The sequence below is a fragment of the Schistocerca cancellata genome, chromosome 12 (assembly GCF_023864275.1).
Source record: "Schistocerca cancellata isolate TAMUIC-IGC-003103 chromosome 12, iqSchCanc2.1, whole genome shotgun sequence".
Lineage (NCBI taxonomy): Eukaryota > Metazoa > Arthropoda > Insecta > Orthoptera > Acrididae > Schistocerca > Schistocerca cancellata.
Genome location: NC_064637.1, coordinates 12,797,154 through 12,813,107, shown reverse-complemented (window position 1 = coordinate 12,813,107; position 15,954 = coordinate 12,797,154). Strand labels below are relative to the sequence as shown.

General features: G+C 43.4%; 1 protein-coding gene and 1 non-coding gene across 2 annotated transcripts in view; both read right to left on the bottom strand.

Moving 5' to 3' along the window:
* Positions 1-15,954, bottom strand: part of LOC126109821 (tyrosine-protein kinase Fer) — a 611,311-nt gene that overhangs the window by 86,070 nt on the left and 509,287 nt on the right. The window contains exon 9 of the mRNA XM_049914879.1: positions 13,961-14,155. Within this exon, the coding sequence (XP_049770836.1) occupies positions 13,961-14,155 (195 nt within the window). The remainder of the gene's footprint in view (positions 1-13,960; positions 14,156-15,954) is intronic.
* Trnat-ugu (transfer RNA threonine (anticodon UGU)) lies at positions 13,488-13,562 on the bottom strand. Its single transcript has one exon. It is a non-coding gene; the product is annotated as a tRNA-Thr (tRNA).

Here is a 15,954-nt window from a genome sequence, read left to right as displayed (position 1 = left end):
TTCACAGATCTTTGAAGTGACTCAGTAAAATGTTGCAACACAGCAGTGCTGGAAGCTGGAATTGTCGATGCATTTTCTCAGTCAGACTTAGTTATGCGTGGCTGAGTTCTGCTCTCATTCGGGGTTGCCACAAGTTTCCCCAAGTGAAACTCCCTGATATTTCCCTGATTTCCAGACAACTTTTAGCATTTTTCCCTGACAAATTTTGAGATCTCAACGGTAAGTAAAGACATAAATTCACAAAAAATGTAAGGACTTGTGTATTTTTCCCCCACATGTGAGCAAAAATCTTAAGTGCTAACATTAACATCTTTTGTAATGAACCGTTTTTAGATGGAGAAAGCAAGCCAAATCTTATACATGTTTCATTAAGACCACTGTTGTTGTTTTATTTCAACAAAACGAAACAGATTTGGTGACAAAAATACACATTTCCTTGGAGTTGCAAGACAGATTTAAAATACCTCCTTCTTTGATTTCAGAAATAGCCTCAGAAAAAAGTAGGCCTCTCGAAAGAAGTGTATAAGGTGAGGAAGAATGTGTAATCGAACACTGCAAGTGACTGTCAATAAAATGTCGGTTCTACTATGTTCATTATTGTCGGTTGTAACCCACTGTGTTACATCTATTACTTTACAGATATTGTGTGATTTTTTCTTTTGAGAAATATATGTGTACATAGCGTACAAACTGACACCGACTGCCACAATTTTCTTCTTTTTGTCATCCATACTTTTTAATATATAAACTATTTTTGAAGTACCAAAATATACTACAATAAATAAAATGCCGCACTGTACAATGTATTTGTGGAGAGACAGTTGCAATTCCTGAAATCCATCGTCTGTGGCCTCTGGCCTGCGAAAGAGCACACCTGTCCCGAGTCAACGGATAAACCACGAAAATCTGTCGCATTATGCCACACACAAACAGACCGGGCGTGTGGGAAGATCGGCGACACTGGATCCGACGGCAGGGCCCGCACGTTAGTGGGGACCGGTGGGCTTCAGTTGGCAGCCCCATCCGTTACAGATGTCTGCAGGAAGCGCCTGCAGTTTTGGCCCATCACAGAAATCCACTCGTGTGGCCCGCTATTCCTGTGTTGATGAAATGAGACCACAGTGATCAAGTTGTGCAACAGATAACTTGTGCAAATACTCTGAGAATCAATACTACTGTGGATAGGTAGCAACTCACCGTAAAGATGATCGCTGAGCCACAGACGGGCACGTATAAAAGACAATCGCACTCTTGCAACTAAATTTTTGGCCATAGCCTTTCAAACGTTATGAATCACCTACTGATACGCAATCAGCACGGTTTCAGAAAACATCGTTCTTGTGCAACGCAGCTAGCTCTTTATTCGCACTAAGTAACGGCCGCTATCGACAGGGGATCTCAAGTTCATTCCGTATTTCTAGATTTCCGGAAAGCTTTCGACACCGTTCCTCACAAGAGACTTCTAATCGAGCTGCGGGCCTATGGGGTATAGTCTCAGTTGTGCGACTGGATTCGTGATTTCCTGTCAGGAAGGTCGCAGTTCGTAGCAATAGACGGCAAATCGTCGAGTAAAACTGAAGTGATATCAGGTATTCCCCAGGGAAGCGTCCTGGGACCTCTGCTGTTCCTGATCTATACAAATGACCTGGGTGACAATCTGAGCAGTTCTCTTAGGTTGTTCGCAGATGATGCTGTAATTTACCGTCTAGTAAGGTCATCCGAAGACCAGTATCAGTTGCAAAGCGATTTAGAAAAGATTGCCGTATGGTGTGGCAGGTGGCAGTTGACGCTAAATAACGAAAAGTGTGAGGTGATCCACACGAGTTCCAAAAGAAATCCGCTGGAATTCGATTACTCGATAAATAGTACAATTCTCGAGGCTGTCAATTCAACTAAGTACCTGGGTGTTAAAATTACGAACAACTTCAGGTGGAAAGACCACACAGATAATATTGTGGGGAAGGCGAGCCAAAGGATGCGTTTCATTGGCAGGACACTTAGAAGATGCAACGATTCCACTAAAGAGACAGCTTACACTACACTCGTTCGTCCTCTGTTAGAATACTGCAGCGCGGTGTGGGATCCTTACCAGGTGGGATTGACGGAGGACATCGAGAGGGTGCAAAAAAGGGCAGCTCGTTTTGTATTATCACGTAATAGGGGAGAGAGTGTGGCGGATATGATACGCGAGTTGGGGTGGAAGTCATTAAAGAGAACACGCTTTTCGTCGCGCCGAGATCTACACTCCTGGAAATGGAAAAAAGAACACATTGACACCGGTGTGTCAGACCCACCATACTTGCTCCGGACACTGCGAGAGGGCTGTACAAGCAATGATCACACGCACGGCACAGCGGACACACCAGGAACCGCGGTGTTGGCCGTCGAATGGCGCTAGCTGCGCAGCATTTGTGCACCGCCGCCGTCAGTGTCAGCCAGTTTGCCGTGGCATACGGAGCTCCATCGCAGTCTTTAACACTGGTAGCATGCCGCGACAGCGTGGACGTGAACCGTATGTGCAGTTGACGGACTTTGAGCGAGGGCGTATAGTGGGCATGCGGGAGGCCGGGTGGACGTACCGCCGAATTGCTCAACACGTGGGGGCGTGAGGTCTCCACAGTACATCGATGTTGTCGCCAGTAGTCGGCGGAAGGTGCACGTGCCCGTCGACCTGGGACCGGACCGCAGCGACGCACGGATGCACGCCAAGACCGTAGGATCCTACGCAGTGCCGTAGGGGACCGCACCGCCACTTCCCAGCAAATTAGGGACACTGTTGCTCCTGGGGTATCGGCGAGGACCATTCGCAACCGTCTCCATGAAGCTGGGATACGGTCCCGCACACCGTTAGGCCGTCTTCCGCTCACGCCCCAACATCGTGCAGCCCGCCTCCAGTGGTGTCGCGACAGGCGTGAATGGAGGGACGAATGGAGACATGTCGTCTTCAGCGATGAGAGTCGCTTCTGCCTTGGTGCCAATGATGGTCGTATGCGTGTTTGGCGCCGTGCAGGTGAGCGCCACAATCAGGACTGCATACGACCGAGGCACACAGGGCCAACACCCGGCATCATGGTGTGGGGAGCGATCTCCTACACTGGCCGTACACCACTGGTGATCGTCGAGGGGACACTGAATAGTGCACGGTACATCCAAACCGTCATCGAACCCATCGTTCTACCATTCCTAGACCGGCAAGGGAACTTGCTGTTCCAACAGGACAATGCACGTCCGCATGTATCCCGTGCCACCCAACGTGCTCTAGAAGGTGTAAGTCAACTACCCTGGCCAGCAAGATCTCCGGATCTGTGCCCCATTGAGCATGTTTGGGACTGGATGAAGCGTCGTCTCACGCGGTCTGCACGTCCAGCACGAACGCTGGTCCAACTGAGGCGCCAGTTGGAAATGGCATGGCAAGCCGTTCCACAGGACTACATCCAGCATCTCTACGATCGTCTCCATGGGAGAATAGCAGCCTGCATTGCTGCGAAAGGTGGATATACACTGTACTAGTGCCGACATTGTGCATGCTCTGTTGCCTGTGTCTATGTGCCTGTGGTTCTGTCAGTGTGATCATGTGATGTATCTGATCCCAGGAATGTGTCAATAAAGTTTCCCCTTCCTGGGACAATGAATTCACGGTGTTCTTATTTCAATTTCCAGGAGTGTATTTGCGAAATTTCGGTCACCAACTTTCTCTTCGGAATGCGAAAATATTTTGTTGAGCCCAACTTACATAGGTAGGAATGATCGTCAAAATAAAATGAGAGAAATCAGAGCTCGAACAGAAAGGTTTAGGTGTTTGTTTTTCCCGCGCGCTGTTCGGGAGTGGAATGGTAGTGAGATGGTATGATTGTGGTTCGATGAACCCTCTGCCAAGCACTTAAATGTGAATTGCAGAGTAGTGATGTAAATGTAGATGTTAGAAAATGAGAGCACACACACATTCACACAATCACTCAGACACATGTAAACATGACCACTGCCTCCGGCCGCTGCATCTACAGTCTAGATGCAAACAAAGCACTCCTCACGCCGCCCTGCCTCTTGTCGGCAACTGCTAGGCTAGCCGTAAGAAGTGGCGGCAGCAGTGACTGCAAGCTGACGGGAGGGGTAAGAAGGGGAGAAGCAGGAAGAATGAGGGAGCAGGGAAGTGGCACATCTACTCACCTGCAACACTTCAGTAAGCCAACCATTTCACCTACTAACACAAAAATTTACATTTTTCAGTGTGATTTTTTTTTCAAAATTCCCCAACATTTCCCTAAGGAGGATATAAGATGAACATCAACGAAAGCAAAACGAGGATAATGGAATGTAGTCGAATTAAGTCGGGTGATGCTGAGGGATTAGGAAATGAGACGCTTAAAGTAGTAAATGAGTTTTGCTATTTGGGGAGCAAAATAACTGATGATAGTCGAAGTAGAGAGGATATAAAATGTAGACTGGCAATGGCAAGGAAAGCGTTTCTGAAGATGAGAAATTTGTTAACATCGAGTATAGATTTAAGTGTCAGGAAGTCGTTTCTGAAAGTAAATGATGACTAACTGACAACCTCAGCTGCCGACAGGTGTTGTTGATATACCTCGATGTGGACAGCTGAAAATGTGTGCCCCGACCGGGACTCTAACCCGGGATCTCCTGCTTACATGGCAGACCCTCTACCCATCTGAGCCACCGAGGACACAGATGAATAGCGCGACTGCAGGGACTTATCCCTTGTACGCTTCCCGTGAGACTCACATTCCCACCTGTCCACAAGTGTACATATGTAATGTACCTTATAGACATTTGCCCATTCACTCATTGCTCGCGCACGCTTTGGCGATTCCCGTAAGAGTTTGGACAACCTGTGCACATTCGCACAGACGAAGGTCAATGGCTGGGTAGCCTTTAACTACATATACGAAGACAGTAGCTTGCTCTCGAAAGAACGGTTACTGTTGATGACCGTGCAGATTTTCCCTGGAATAAATGATGACTTCAGCTGCCGACAAGTGTCTACATATGTAGAATTGTGGACAATTGGGAATGTGAGTCTCACGGGAAGCGTGCAAGGGATAAGTCCCTGCAGTCGCGCTGTTCATCTGTGTCCTCGGTGGCTCAGATGGGTAGAGCTTCTGCCATGTACGCAGGAGATCCCGGGTTCGAGTCCAGGTCGGGGCACACATTTTCAGCTGTCCACATCGAGGTATATCAACAACACCTGTCGGCAGCTGAGGTTGTCAGTTAGTCATCATTTATTTCAGGGAAAAGCTGCACGGTCATCAACAGTAACTTTTCTTTCGAGAACAAGTTACTGTCTTCGTATATATAGTTTCTGAAAGTATTTGTATGGAGTGTTGTCATGTATGGAAGTGAAACATGGGCGATAACTAGTTTGGACAAGAAGAGAATAGGAGCTTTGGAAATGTGGTGCTACAAAAGAATGCTGAAGATTAGATGGGTAGATCACATGATGAGGTATTGAATAGGATTGGGGAGAGGAGAAGTTTGTGGCACAACTTGACAAGAAGAAGGGATCGGTTGGTAGCACATGTTCTGACGCATCAAGGGATCACCAATTTAGCATTGGAGGGCAGCGTGGAGGGTGAAAATCATAGAGAGAGACCAAGAGATGAATACACCAAACAGATTCAGAAGGATGTAGGTTGCAGTAGGTGCTGGGAGATGAAGAAGCTTGCACAGGATAGAGTAGCATGGAGAGCTGCATCAAACCAGTCTCAGGACTGAAGACCACAGCAACAACAACATTTCCCTAATTTCTCTGGAATGTTTGAAATTCCCTGATTTCCCGAACTTGTGGCAACCCTGACATTACGCTGTTACTGTTGTACCTCCATCATATTTTTGTAGTTCAAGTACCACTTCAATACGGCCTTGCGTTGCTCTAAGGAAAATCGTAATTAATTCACTACTGCACTGTCACCTGTTGGAAAATGCACACCGAGATCTTTTGAGAAAACAATGAACTACAGTGCTATGCAAAATTGCAGTGATATGTCTTTTCCTTCCAAAGACATTAATTCTCAAAGAGTGTCAACATTTTTCTGGACGCCTCTGTACACGTGCCAAGTTTATCAATGGACACCACCTCACAAAAAATATCCAGAAACTGCACAGCAGCTAGAATCTAACAATTTTTGTTGGTAATAACATATATTTGCTTTTATTTGAAATTATTTTTCATATTGCAAAATCTAATAATGTGAGATAGAAACACATATGTAGCAGGTATTAATTGTTCACTGGTATTGTAAAGAACATTTTGCTTGAGCTTCAGAATGAAGTTAGCTTGTATATTTTACATAATTACGAAAATAAGATAACAAACAAGTAAATAGATGTTAAAGCCTTTTGAAAGCATAAAATATGTTGTCTTAAATATAATGAAAGACAGAGGACAGAAAAAGAAATACATGGTGTATCTGAAAAGTTTAATGAATAGTTCCAAGTGTTAAAAACCACACCGGTCAGGATGAGGTACCCATACATAATGACTGAGACATGTCACACATGTCACCAAGTGCTGCCTATCATGCAAATCATCAAAGTGGACGAGTGCTGCAAACTTTGACTGAGCTAATGAAGTCATTACGAAAATTCTTGTCACTGCAAAACTGAGCACAAAATCGAGCAAAGTGTTAACGTGGAGTTTTGCTCCAAATTAAGGAAAACAGCAACGGAGACTCACAAAATGTTAGTGCAAGTGTACAGTACTGAGTGAGATGTGTGTCTGAGGGGTTTAAACAGAGATAGAGAGAGGTGTCGATGCTGTCCACTGTCAACCGGCACAGTGCCAGAGAATATCGAACGAGTCTGGCAGGTACTTGGGGATGGTGGACTGCTGTCTTTGAGAATGATAGCAGAGGATTTGAAGATAATCAAAGACAGTGTAAGCGCTAATGTTCACGAACATTTGAAAAGGTGGAATATTTGTGCCCGGTTTGCACTGTGCAAGCTGACAACAGAAGTGAACTGGGAGGGGAAAGCCTGCAGATTTAATCGAAATCTCTGACCGGAATCCACAGTTTTGGGAAACCGTAATTACAGGAGATGAGGTCCGGTGCTACCAATACGATCCAGAGGCCGAGTGACAGTCAAAATCGTGGTGTTCAATGTCTTCCCCAATTCCCTAGCAAAGTCGGTCGGCAAAATCGAAGATCGAAATGGTGTCAAGCACCTTTTTCAATAGTGAGGGCTCAATCAGTCACGAATTCTACCCGAGGGTCAAACTGTCGACACGGAAGTTTACGAGGGAGTATAGAAATGGCTGCCGCAACGCATCCGACGGGTTCAGCCAGAGTGGAGCTCTACGACGACACAGCGACCCCTCCCGCTCCACTTCCTCACCCGACACGAGGTGAACGTTCTGCGACACCCTCCTTATTGTCCAGACTTGCCAGTGACAATTCTTTCTGTTTCACCACCTAAAATTAGTCCCCAAAAGTCTTACGCTTCGCAAATGTTCCGGATATCTGAGAGTGCGCGAAAACGGTGCTCCGGGAAATTCCACGAGGCAGTTTCTGACAGCTGTACAAGTGATGCCACATCTGTGTTGCAGCTCATGGTGATTGTGATTTGTTTGTAACTCTTGTTTCTTTTGTTTTCTGAAACCATTCACCAAATTTTTCAGATCCACCTCGTAGTTGTCATAGCAAAAAGGAAACTTCGTAAAGGTTACGAAGTCTATTATTTTAGATGAGAACACTGAATAATCTAAATGATTAATGGAAAATCTCATATAAAGATGTGAAACAAATACGAACAAAGAGACAGAGGGGCTGGCCAGTACTTACCTCAGCTCACTACAGCCGATAGATGACACAAAAGAGAACAGAAAATTTACATTCCTAGCTTTCGGAACTATGTTCCTTCATCAGGGAGGAGAGAGGAGAAAAAAGGGAAAGTGGATTTAGTTACTCACAACGGAGGTTATGAAGCAACAGGAAAAGGAAAACAGGGAGGGTAGCAAGGACGGAGGCACGGTTGTCAGAGGGAAGCCAAAGATATTCTACTGTTAAGTACTGTGCCAGCTTCGAGCCAAAAAGGATCCATACAGAAGTAAAGAGGTATATAGTATAAACACAACTACGTAGGATGAAAAGATGCGCGAATGGCATGCCCTCCAGCATATTTCTAGGGACCTAGGAACCTGCTACAAAGCACGTGCCATTTGGCTTCTCCCACCCTACACCAGTTCCTCGGAACTGCGGAGATGGGAACTCGCACTCCGACACGTCCTTTCATCCCGCCATCCCCCTGGACTGAACCTACGTTAACCAACCTCACGACATTGTTCTTAGTTGATTTACAACATGAAGGCATAATTAAATCGAACTAGATGGTTTAATATTTCCAGCAACATTCGGAATTACTTCGAACTTCAGTTTCTCCATTTAACGTTTCTGCCCATATGAATTATGTACCATTCATTGGCTTTTATAAAAATACGAAATACTTTAATTTCTCCCATTTCACGTTTTTACCCACATGATTCATGCACGATTAATCGGACTAAAAAATGCCTAGACACTTTCGTTGTGGTTATGATTCCTTCATTCAGATGTTCGTTATGTTCATGAAACACACAATAACATCTCATAGTCTTTGGATTGCAGCTTAATAATTAATTATTTCATGTTTCTATCCACAGGATTTAGACACGATTCATCGCATCCTTAAAAAAAATGGGTAGCAGTCATTTCAGGCTAGAAAAATAGCAAGACACTTTCGTTATGGTTATGATTCCTTCATTCAGATATTCGTTATGTACATGAAATGGTTCAAATGGCTCTGAGCACTATGCGACTTAACTTCTGAGGTCATCAGTCGCCTAGAACTTAGAACTAATTAAACCTAACTAATCTACGGACATCCACACACATCCATGCCCGAGGCAGGATTCGAACCTGCGACCGTAGCGGTCGCTCGGTTCCAGACTGTAGCGCCTAGAACCGCACGGCCACTCCGGCCGGCTATGTACATGAAACACACAATAATATCCCACATTCTTTGGATTGCAGCTTAATAATTAATTATTTCACGTTTCTATCCACACGATTTATGCACGATTCATTGGATTTTTTTTTTAAATGACTAAAAACTTTTTTTTTTACTTTCGTTATGGTTCCTTCGTTCAGACATTCATTATGTTCCTTAAGGGGAGTTGGAATGCCGGAAAATGGAAAAAATTCACATTTTCAGTTTTTAACCTTATAACTTAATTTGAAATTTTCTGCTTAAAATGGTGCAAAATTTGTTAAGAAATTCCAATTGGAAGTATTTTTATTTAATTTTTCAAAATTACATGTGCGCCCAGCAAAGTTACCCATCTTGTGATTTGTACACATTTAAATCTTCGCATTTCCGAAAACATTACATATAGAAGGCTGTGGATTTCACTCTTCAGTTGTAGAATCTTTGATCCTTCCATAGGTACCATTGTTTTTACGACTAGCTGTGTTTATTGTTCAGTTTTTGATCTGTGAGTGTTTGTTTTGAGCCTCGAGTTTAGTTTGTCGCTCATTTGGAGTTTGTTATCTGTCTTGTTTTGACTTTCAGTGGTGAGTGCGTAGTTTCTACGATGCCTAGGAGTGCATCATTATTTAAAAAGCGAAAGTTTCGCGGTAATAGATTTACAAATAACGTTTGTTCAAGTGATTCTGCTTCAGCACCTGTTGATGCTGGTGAAAGTTCTGACGTTTGTACAGCTGAGATGTGTGAAGGAGACACGCCCACCAGTGCATCAAAAAAGAAGTTATCAAACTGTGCAAGTGAAATTACAGATGAAGCTTCTAATGAACAATATGTTTTAGTCGACTTTCCTGTTTTTACTGAGTTTATGAAGAAATGTTTGTGTTGTAATCTTTGTGGAGGTTCTTTTGATATGAACATAACAAAATCTATAGGACTTTCCTGCAAAATTGCTATAGTTTGTGCCAGTTGTGAAAATGAGACCTGTTTTTGGAGCTCTAAAACATGCAGTAGCAATTTGTTTGAGAGTAATATCAGGCTAATGTATGCAATGAGAGCAATTGGTAAAGGACATACTGCTGCTCAAACATTTTGTGCCATAATGAATCTTCCACCTCCACCTGCTAAAATTGACAATTACACTGAAGTGATAGGAGATGCTGTTCAGTCTGTAGCAGATTTATCAATGAAAGCTGCTGCCAGTGAAGCAAAATATATAAATGAAGGAAACCCAGATATCCCTGTTGCTTTTGATGGAACCTGGCAGAAAAGGGGTCACACATCCAAAAATGCTGTTGCTACTGTTACTAGTGTGGACAGCGGTAAAGTTTTGGACTATGAAGTGCTCACTAAACATTGTTACCATTGTGCATCTGGTAAGATAGAAGCAGCTCACATATGTAGCAAGAATTATGAAGGTACGAGTGGAGGCATGGAGGCTGCCGCTGCTGTGAAAATGTTTAGCAGATCAGAAAAAGAACGGGGAGTATTTTACACAAAATTCCTTGGAGATGGGGACTCCAAGGCATACAAAAGTGTTACAGAATCCATGCCATATGTCAATAAGACAATAACTAAACTAGAATGTGTCGGTCATGTTCAGAAACGAATGGGCACTCGTCTAAGGAAACTGAAACAGAATCTGAAGGACAAAATTTTGTCAGATGGTAAAACCATTAGAGGTCGCCTGTCAGATAAAATTATAAATGAATTACAACAATACTATGGTATGGCAATAAGAAATAATGCAAATAATTTGCAGGAAATGAGACAAGCTGTATGGGCCACATATTTACATCGATCATCAACTGATGATAATCCTCAACATTTTGCTTGTCCAGATGGTCCTCAGTCATGGTGCAATTATAGAAAATCTCAAGCTACTGGGGATCCTTATCACCATAAAAATTATATTCCATTGGCTGTTATGGAAGTAATTAAACCAATATATAGAGACTTGGGGCATCCTGATCTTCTGCGAAAATGTCTTCATGGTTGTACCCAGAATCAAAACGAGTCGTTCAACAACCTCATTTGGACTCGTGTACCTAAGAATGTATTTGTTGGGATAAAAACATTGAAATGGGGAGTCAGTGATGCTGTTATTTCATTCAATGATGGTCATATGGGTAGGCTAAAGGTCATGGCAAGGCTCGGCATTGCTCCTGGTATCAACACCATCAGAGGTCTTCAGCTTCTGGACAGCGTGCGAGTAAGGAAGGCTCAGTATGCAGCTGAATTTAATACAAAAAAAGCAAGGGCAGCAAGGAGAAGAAAGCTTCTAGGTGAAGAAGAAGAACTAGAAGATGACCCTGATTACTCTGCTGGACACTTTTGATAATAGAATAAAAGGTATTTGTGAATTTTCATAATAAATTACTTTAATCGCATTTTCTGGCATTTGACATTTTTAGTGTTACATGTACCTTTATCTCATAAACCACTCAACCAACAACATTCAAATTTTCAGAAATGCTGCAAAACAGTTCAAAGAGGCCACTGAACTAGAATCATGACAAGAACTGGCTTATTCTCTGAACTAGGGAAGTTTATGTTATACTTTTTCCAATAAAAAATGGCTTAATGGTAAAAAATTCATAAATACTATACCAACAAAAAGAAAACATTGGTTCTAGTTCAGTGGGCTCACAATATATGCTGAAAACCTCTGCCAGAATTTCAAAGTTCTGAAGATAATAGTTCCAAAGAAAAAGGTACACAAAGTTAGCAAATTTAACATTGGCGAGATAGGGCATTCCAACTCCCCTTAAACACAAATACCATCCCAAATTGTTGGGATTACAGCTTAATAATTAATTCAACTGGGATGAGCGTAACAGATAACTCCTACCACTTCGTTTGTAGACATGTATTTACATTTAGCTTTGACGTTATCTGTACAACCGCAAAGATCGATTTACGCACTCATGTAGTCGATTTAGGTTATTTACGTCATGATGACGTAGTGTTACGTCACTATGACGTAGGTTCTCCTCACCTAGCGTGAGATGAACGCTACCCCTCTGACAAGCATGCCTCCATCCTTGCTACCCTCCCTGTTTACCTTTTCCTGTTGCTTGATAACCTCCGTTGTGAGTAACTAAATCCACTTTCCCTTCTTCCCTTTTTTCCCCTCTCTCCTCCCTGATGAAGGAACAAAGTTCCGAAAGCTAGGAACGTAAATTTTCTGTCCTGTTTTGTGTCATCTATCGGCTGTACTGAGCTGAGGGTAAGTACTGGCCAGCCCCTCTATCTCTTTGTTACAGTGTGCGATTTGTGCTTTTGCCAGTGGGGGGGGGGGATGTCTTAGGGGGTTAGTATAATTATGTATGTTACTTGCTTGGACCGTGGCGTTACCCATGGTTAATAAGTTATTTATAAATAGATGTTAATGCCGAAACTCACTATTGACGCGTATGCACTATCAGAAAAGCCATCCCTTGTTATATCTTTAAAAGTACATTATAGGTAAAGCTTATTTACAAAATCATCTACATACGGGTATACGAGGGGAACTCAAAAAGTAAAGGCACATTTCTGAAAAGCTGTACTTATTCTGATGATAGAGAACTGAAACATGCGTTATTTTTCTACGTAACCTCCCTGGACTTCAATGCAGTTTTCCCGACGTTTTACGAGTTTTTTTTTATTTCATCAGAAAATACGTTTATCGGTTGCATCTGTAACCAATTTTGCACCGCAGCAATCACTTTCAAATCTTCTTCCCTGTAGTGCTACCGTTAAGGGTGCAAACATGTGAAAATCGCTTGGAGCCAGGTCTGGACTGTATGGTGGATGTTCCAGCACCTCGAATCTCAGCTCCTTTATTGCGTCGGCTGTCCGTTTGTCAGAATGTGGGCGAGCGTTATCTTGCTGCAGGATGACACCTCTTCACAGTTTTCCACGACGTTTGGATCTGATTGCAGGTTTTAGTTTCGTACGCAACACATCACATCCACCATACAATACAGACCTGGCTCTAAAGCCTCGTTTACGCTGGGGCGACGTCTTGCCACATTGTGGCATGCTACGGAAATGTGGCGTGCGTCGTCTAGTCGTTTAGTTCTAAATGTTTTGAAATGCTTAACTACTACATAACACTTTCTCAAAATTAATAAGCATACATATTAATAGTATTAATAGTAAACTTGCAGTGTTCGGCTCCACAAATTTAAATTATATGTAAAGTTTTACTCCAGTGCTTGGGAAATAAACATCCCAGGTTGGGATGCATAAACTAAAACCAGAGGAGGGGATGGTCCGATGCAGAGGGGGAACCCCCCCCCCTGCAAATCGCACACTGCTTTGTTAGTATTTGTTTCACATCTTTACACCGAATAATCTGTCACGTAAAAACTGTTGTAACATCTATATATGACGGTAGTATCTGTTCCCGAAAGAACAGTTACCGTCGATGACCATGCAGCTTTGCTAGAAATGAAATGATAATTAAATTGACACCCTAGCTGCAAGCAGGCGTTGATACACTTCATTGGGGACATGTTGAAAATGTGTGCCCCGACCGGGACTCGAACCCGGGATCTCCTGCTTACAGGGCAGACGCTCTATCCATCTGAGCCACCGCGGGCACAGAGGATAGTGCGTCTGCAGGGACTTATCCCTTGCACGCCCCCCGTGAGTTCCACAGTCCCAACATGTCCACACCACTACATTCGTAGTGCGCCTAATAGATGTTTGCCCATCATACTCATTACTCGTGGCAGATTAATCTACCAAGTCCCGTACGAGTTCGGGCATAGCGTGTGCGTTCGCACAAGAAGGTCAAAGGCCGGGAACCCATATAAGCAGGAGATCCCGGGTTCGAGTCCCGGTCGTGACACACATTTTCAACATGTCCCCAATGAAGTGTATCAACGCCTGCTTGCAGCTAGGGTGTCAATTTAATTATCATTTCATGTTGTAACATCATTAGTTAATAATAGAATCAGCAGTAGGCCGTTGCACAGTGCAGAGCGGGCGTACGCACGTCGGCTGTGGTCTGCACGATGAAGTGCTTGTGGTGGCCGCCCCAGCAGACGGAGAGCACCACCTGGCTCTCGTCGTGGCGCACCGTCTCCCGCACCAGGAAGTCGCCCTCGTGCGTCAGCAGGCGCACCACCTCGTCGCGCGGCAGCACCCCGTGGAACCACTCCTCCTCCTGCAGGGGCCGGCTCTGCACCAGCTGCAACAGGACGGTCCACGTGGAGGACGTGCCAGCTATCCTAGCTACAGGCGCGACACTGTGCGCTAGTTCATTCATTATGACTAGTGCTGACAACTTGTAACTGACAAGCGAACCTCCCCATCGCACCTCCCTCAGATTTAGTTATACGTTGGCGCAGTGGATAGGCCTTGAAAAACTGAACACAGAACAATCGAGAAAACAGGAAGAACTTGTGTGGAACTATGAAAAAAATAAGCAGAATATACAAACTGAGTAGTCCATGCGCAAGATAGGCAACATCCAGGATACTGCGAGCTAAGGAGCGCCGTGGTCCCGTGGTTAGCGAGAGCAGCTGCGGAACGAGAGGTCCTTGGTTCGAGTCTTGCCTCGAGTGAAAAGTTTAAATTTTTATTTTCTGGCAATTATCAAAGTTCAGGCACTCACACATAATGAGCTTCGCTCTCCAAAATTCCAGGACATGTTCAGATTTGCTTGGACGTATGCAGGATTCGACGGTCTACACGCGGAAAAATTTGAAAACGTTAAATACATGTTTTGACAGAGCACAGGGTAAACTGTGCGACTGTGAAACTGTTGCATTCATTTGTTGCAATTTATGTGACAAACTATTATGTTTTCGTCACTTTTTTGGGAGTGATTATCACATCCACAAGAAAACATAAATCGGGAAAGGTAGAAGAATCTTTTTACCCATTCGCCAAGTGTACAAGTTAGGTGGGTCGACAACATATTCCTGTCACGTGACGCACATGCCGTCACCAGTGTCGTATAGAATATATCAGACGTGATTTCCTGTGGAGGAATCAATTGACCTATGACCTTGTATAAATATACAAAAAATAAGTTTTAAGCTGAAACACATTAGGGACTATTATCTTGAACTAAGTTATCTCAGCAAAAAGCTTTTAAACTCCAAAAACGTTACAGCAAAGGCGATTTTAGCTGAAAGACGGAAACATGAAAGGAAAAATAACATACAAACCAAATATGCTGGAATAGCAGGGAATGTGGTTTGCAAAAACATCAGTAGTGATGTTCTTTCGTCTGACGTGAGAACAGCGTGGTACAAGGTAGTCAATAACATCATCAGCACTAATGAGCGTCTCTTTGCCATCGGTTTAAGTGACACAAACCTCTGTAGCAAATCCAACCTCGTTGATAGTGTGCCTCATCTTTACACTTGTGGAGATCGGATTATCAACTGGAGGTGGACCAGGGAGAAAATTGCTCAAATAACAAGAACTTCAGCAAACAGTGTACCGACTAACATTTTCTTCAGACCAGAGGAACGTTACTACCCTCAGGCAAAAAATAACGCAGTGATCTGGTTAATGGGCAAATATACAAGTTATGTTTTTAATAATATTGGGAGCGATGAACATATTGAATACAAGATGTATATGGAAAATGAATTAGAGAAAATACTAAAATATCAGAATCACAATAATAAATATGGTAACATGCTCCGAATTCTCTTCAACCGAATGGGTATAGGTTAGTAACTGGATTCCCAATAGAGAGAGAATGGCTTGGGTCACGTTCCCGACCCTAACCTGCAAGTCACATATGAAAAATAAATCAGTAGTACAGCAGATACAAGGATATGGCGAGAAACATCTGGTGTCTGATATAAAGGAAGATCTTGAACTCCCTATAGATGCGTTTAGAAGGCTGGAACTGACAAAAATAACAAGGCAGTGAAATATTTTGCGATGTCGCTGTTCGGGACTGCTCTTCTGTGCATGTAATTTACCCTGGAAGGAACACACATCAAGGATTTACTGAATGATTAATTT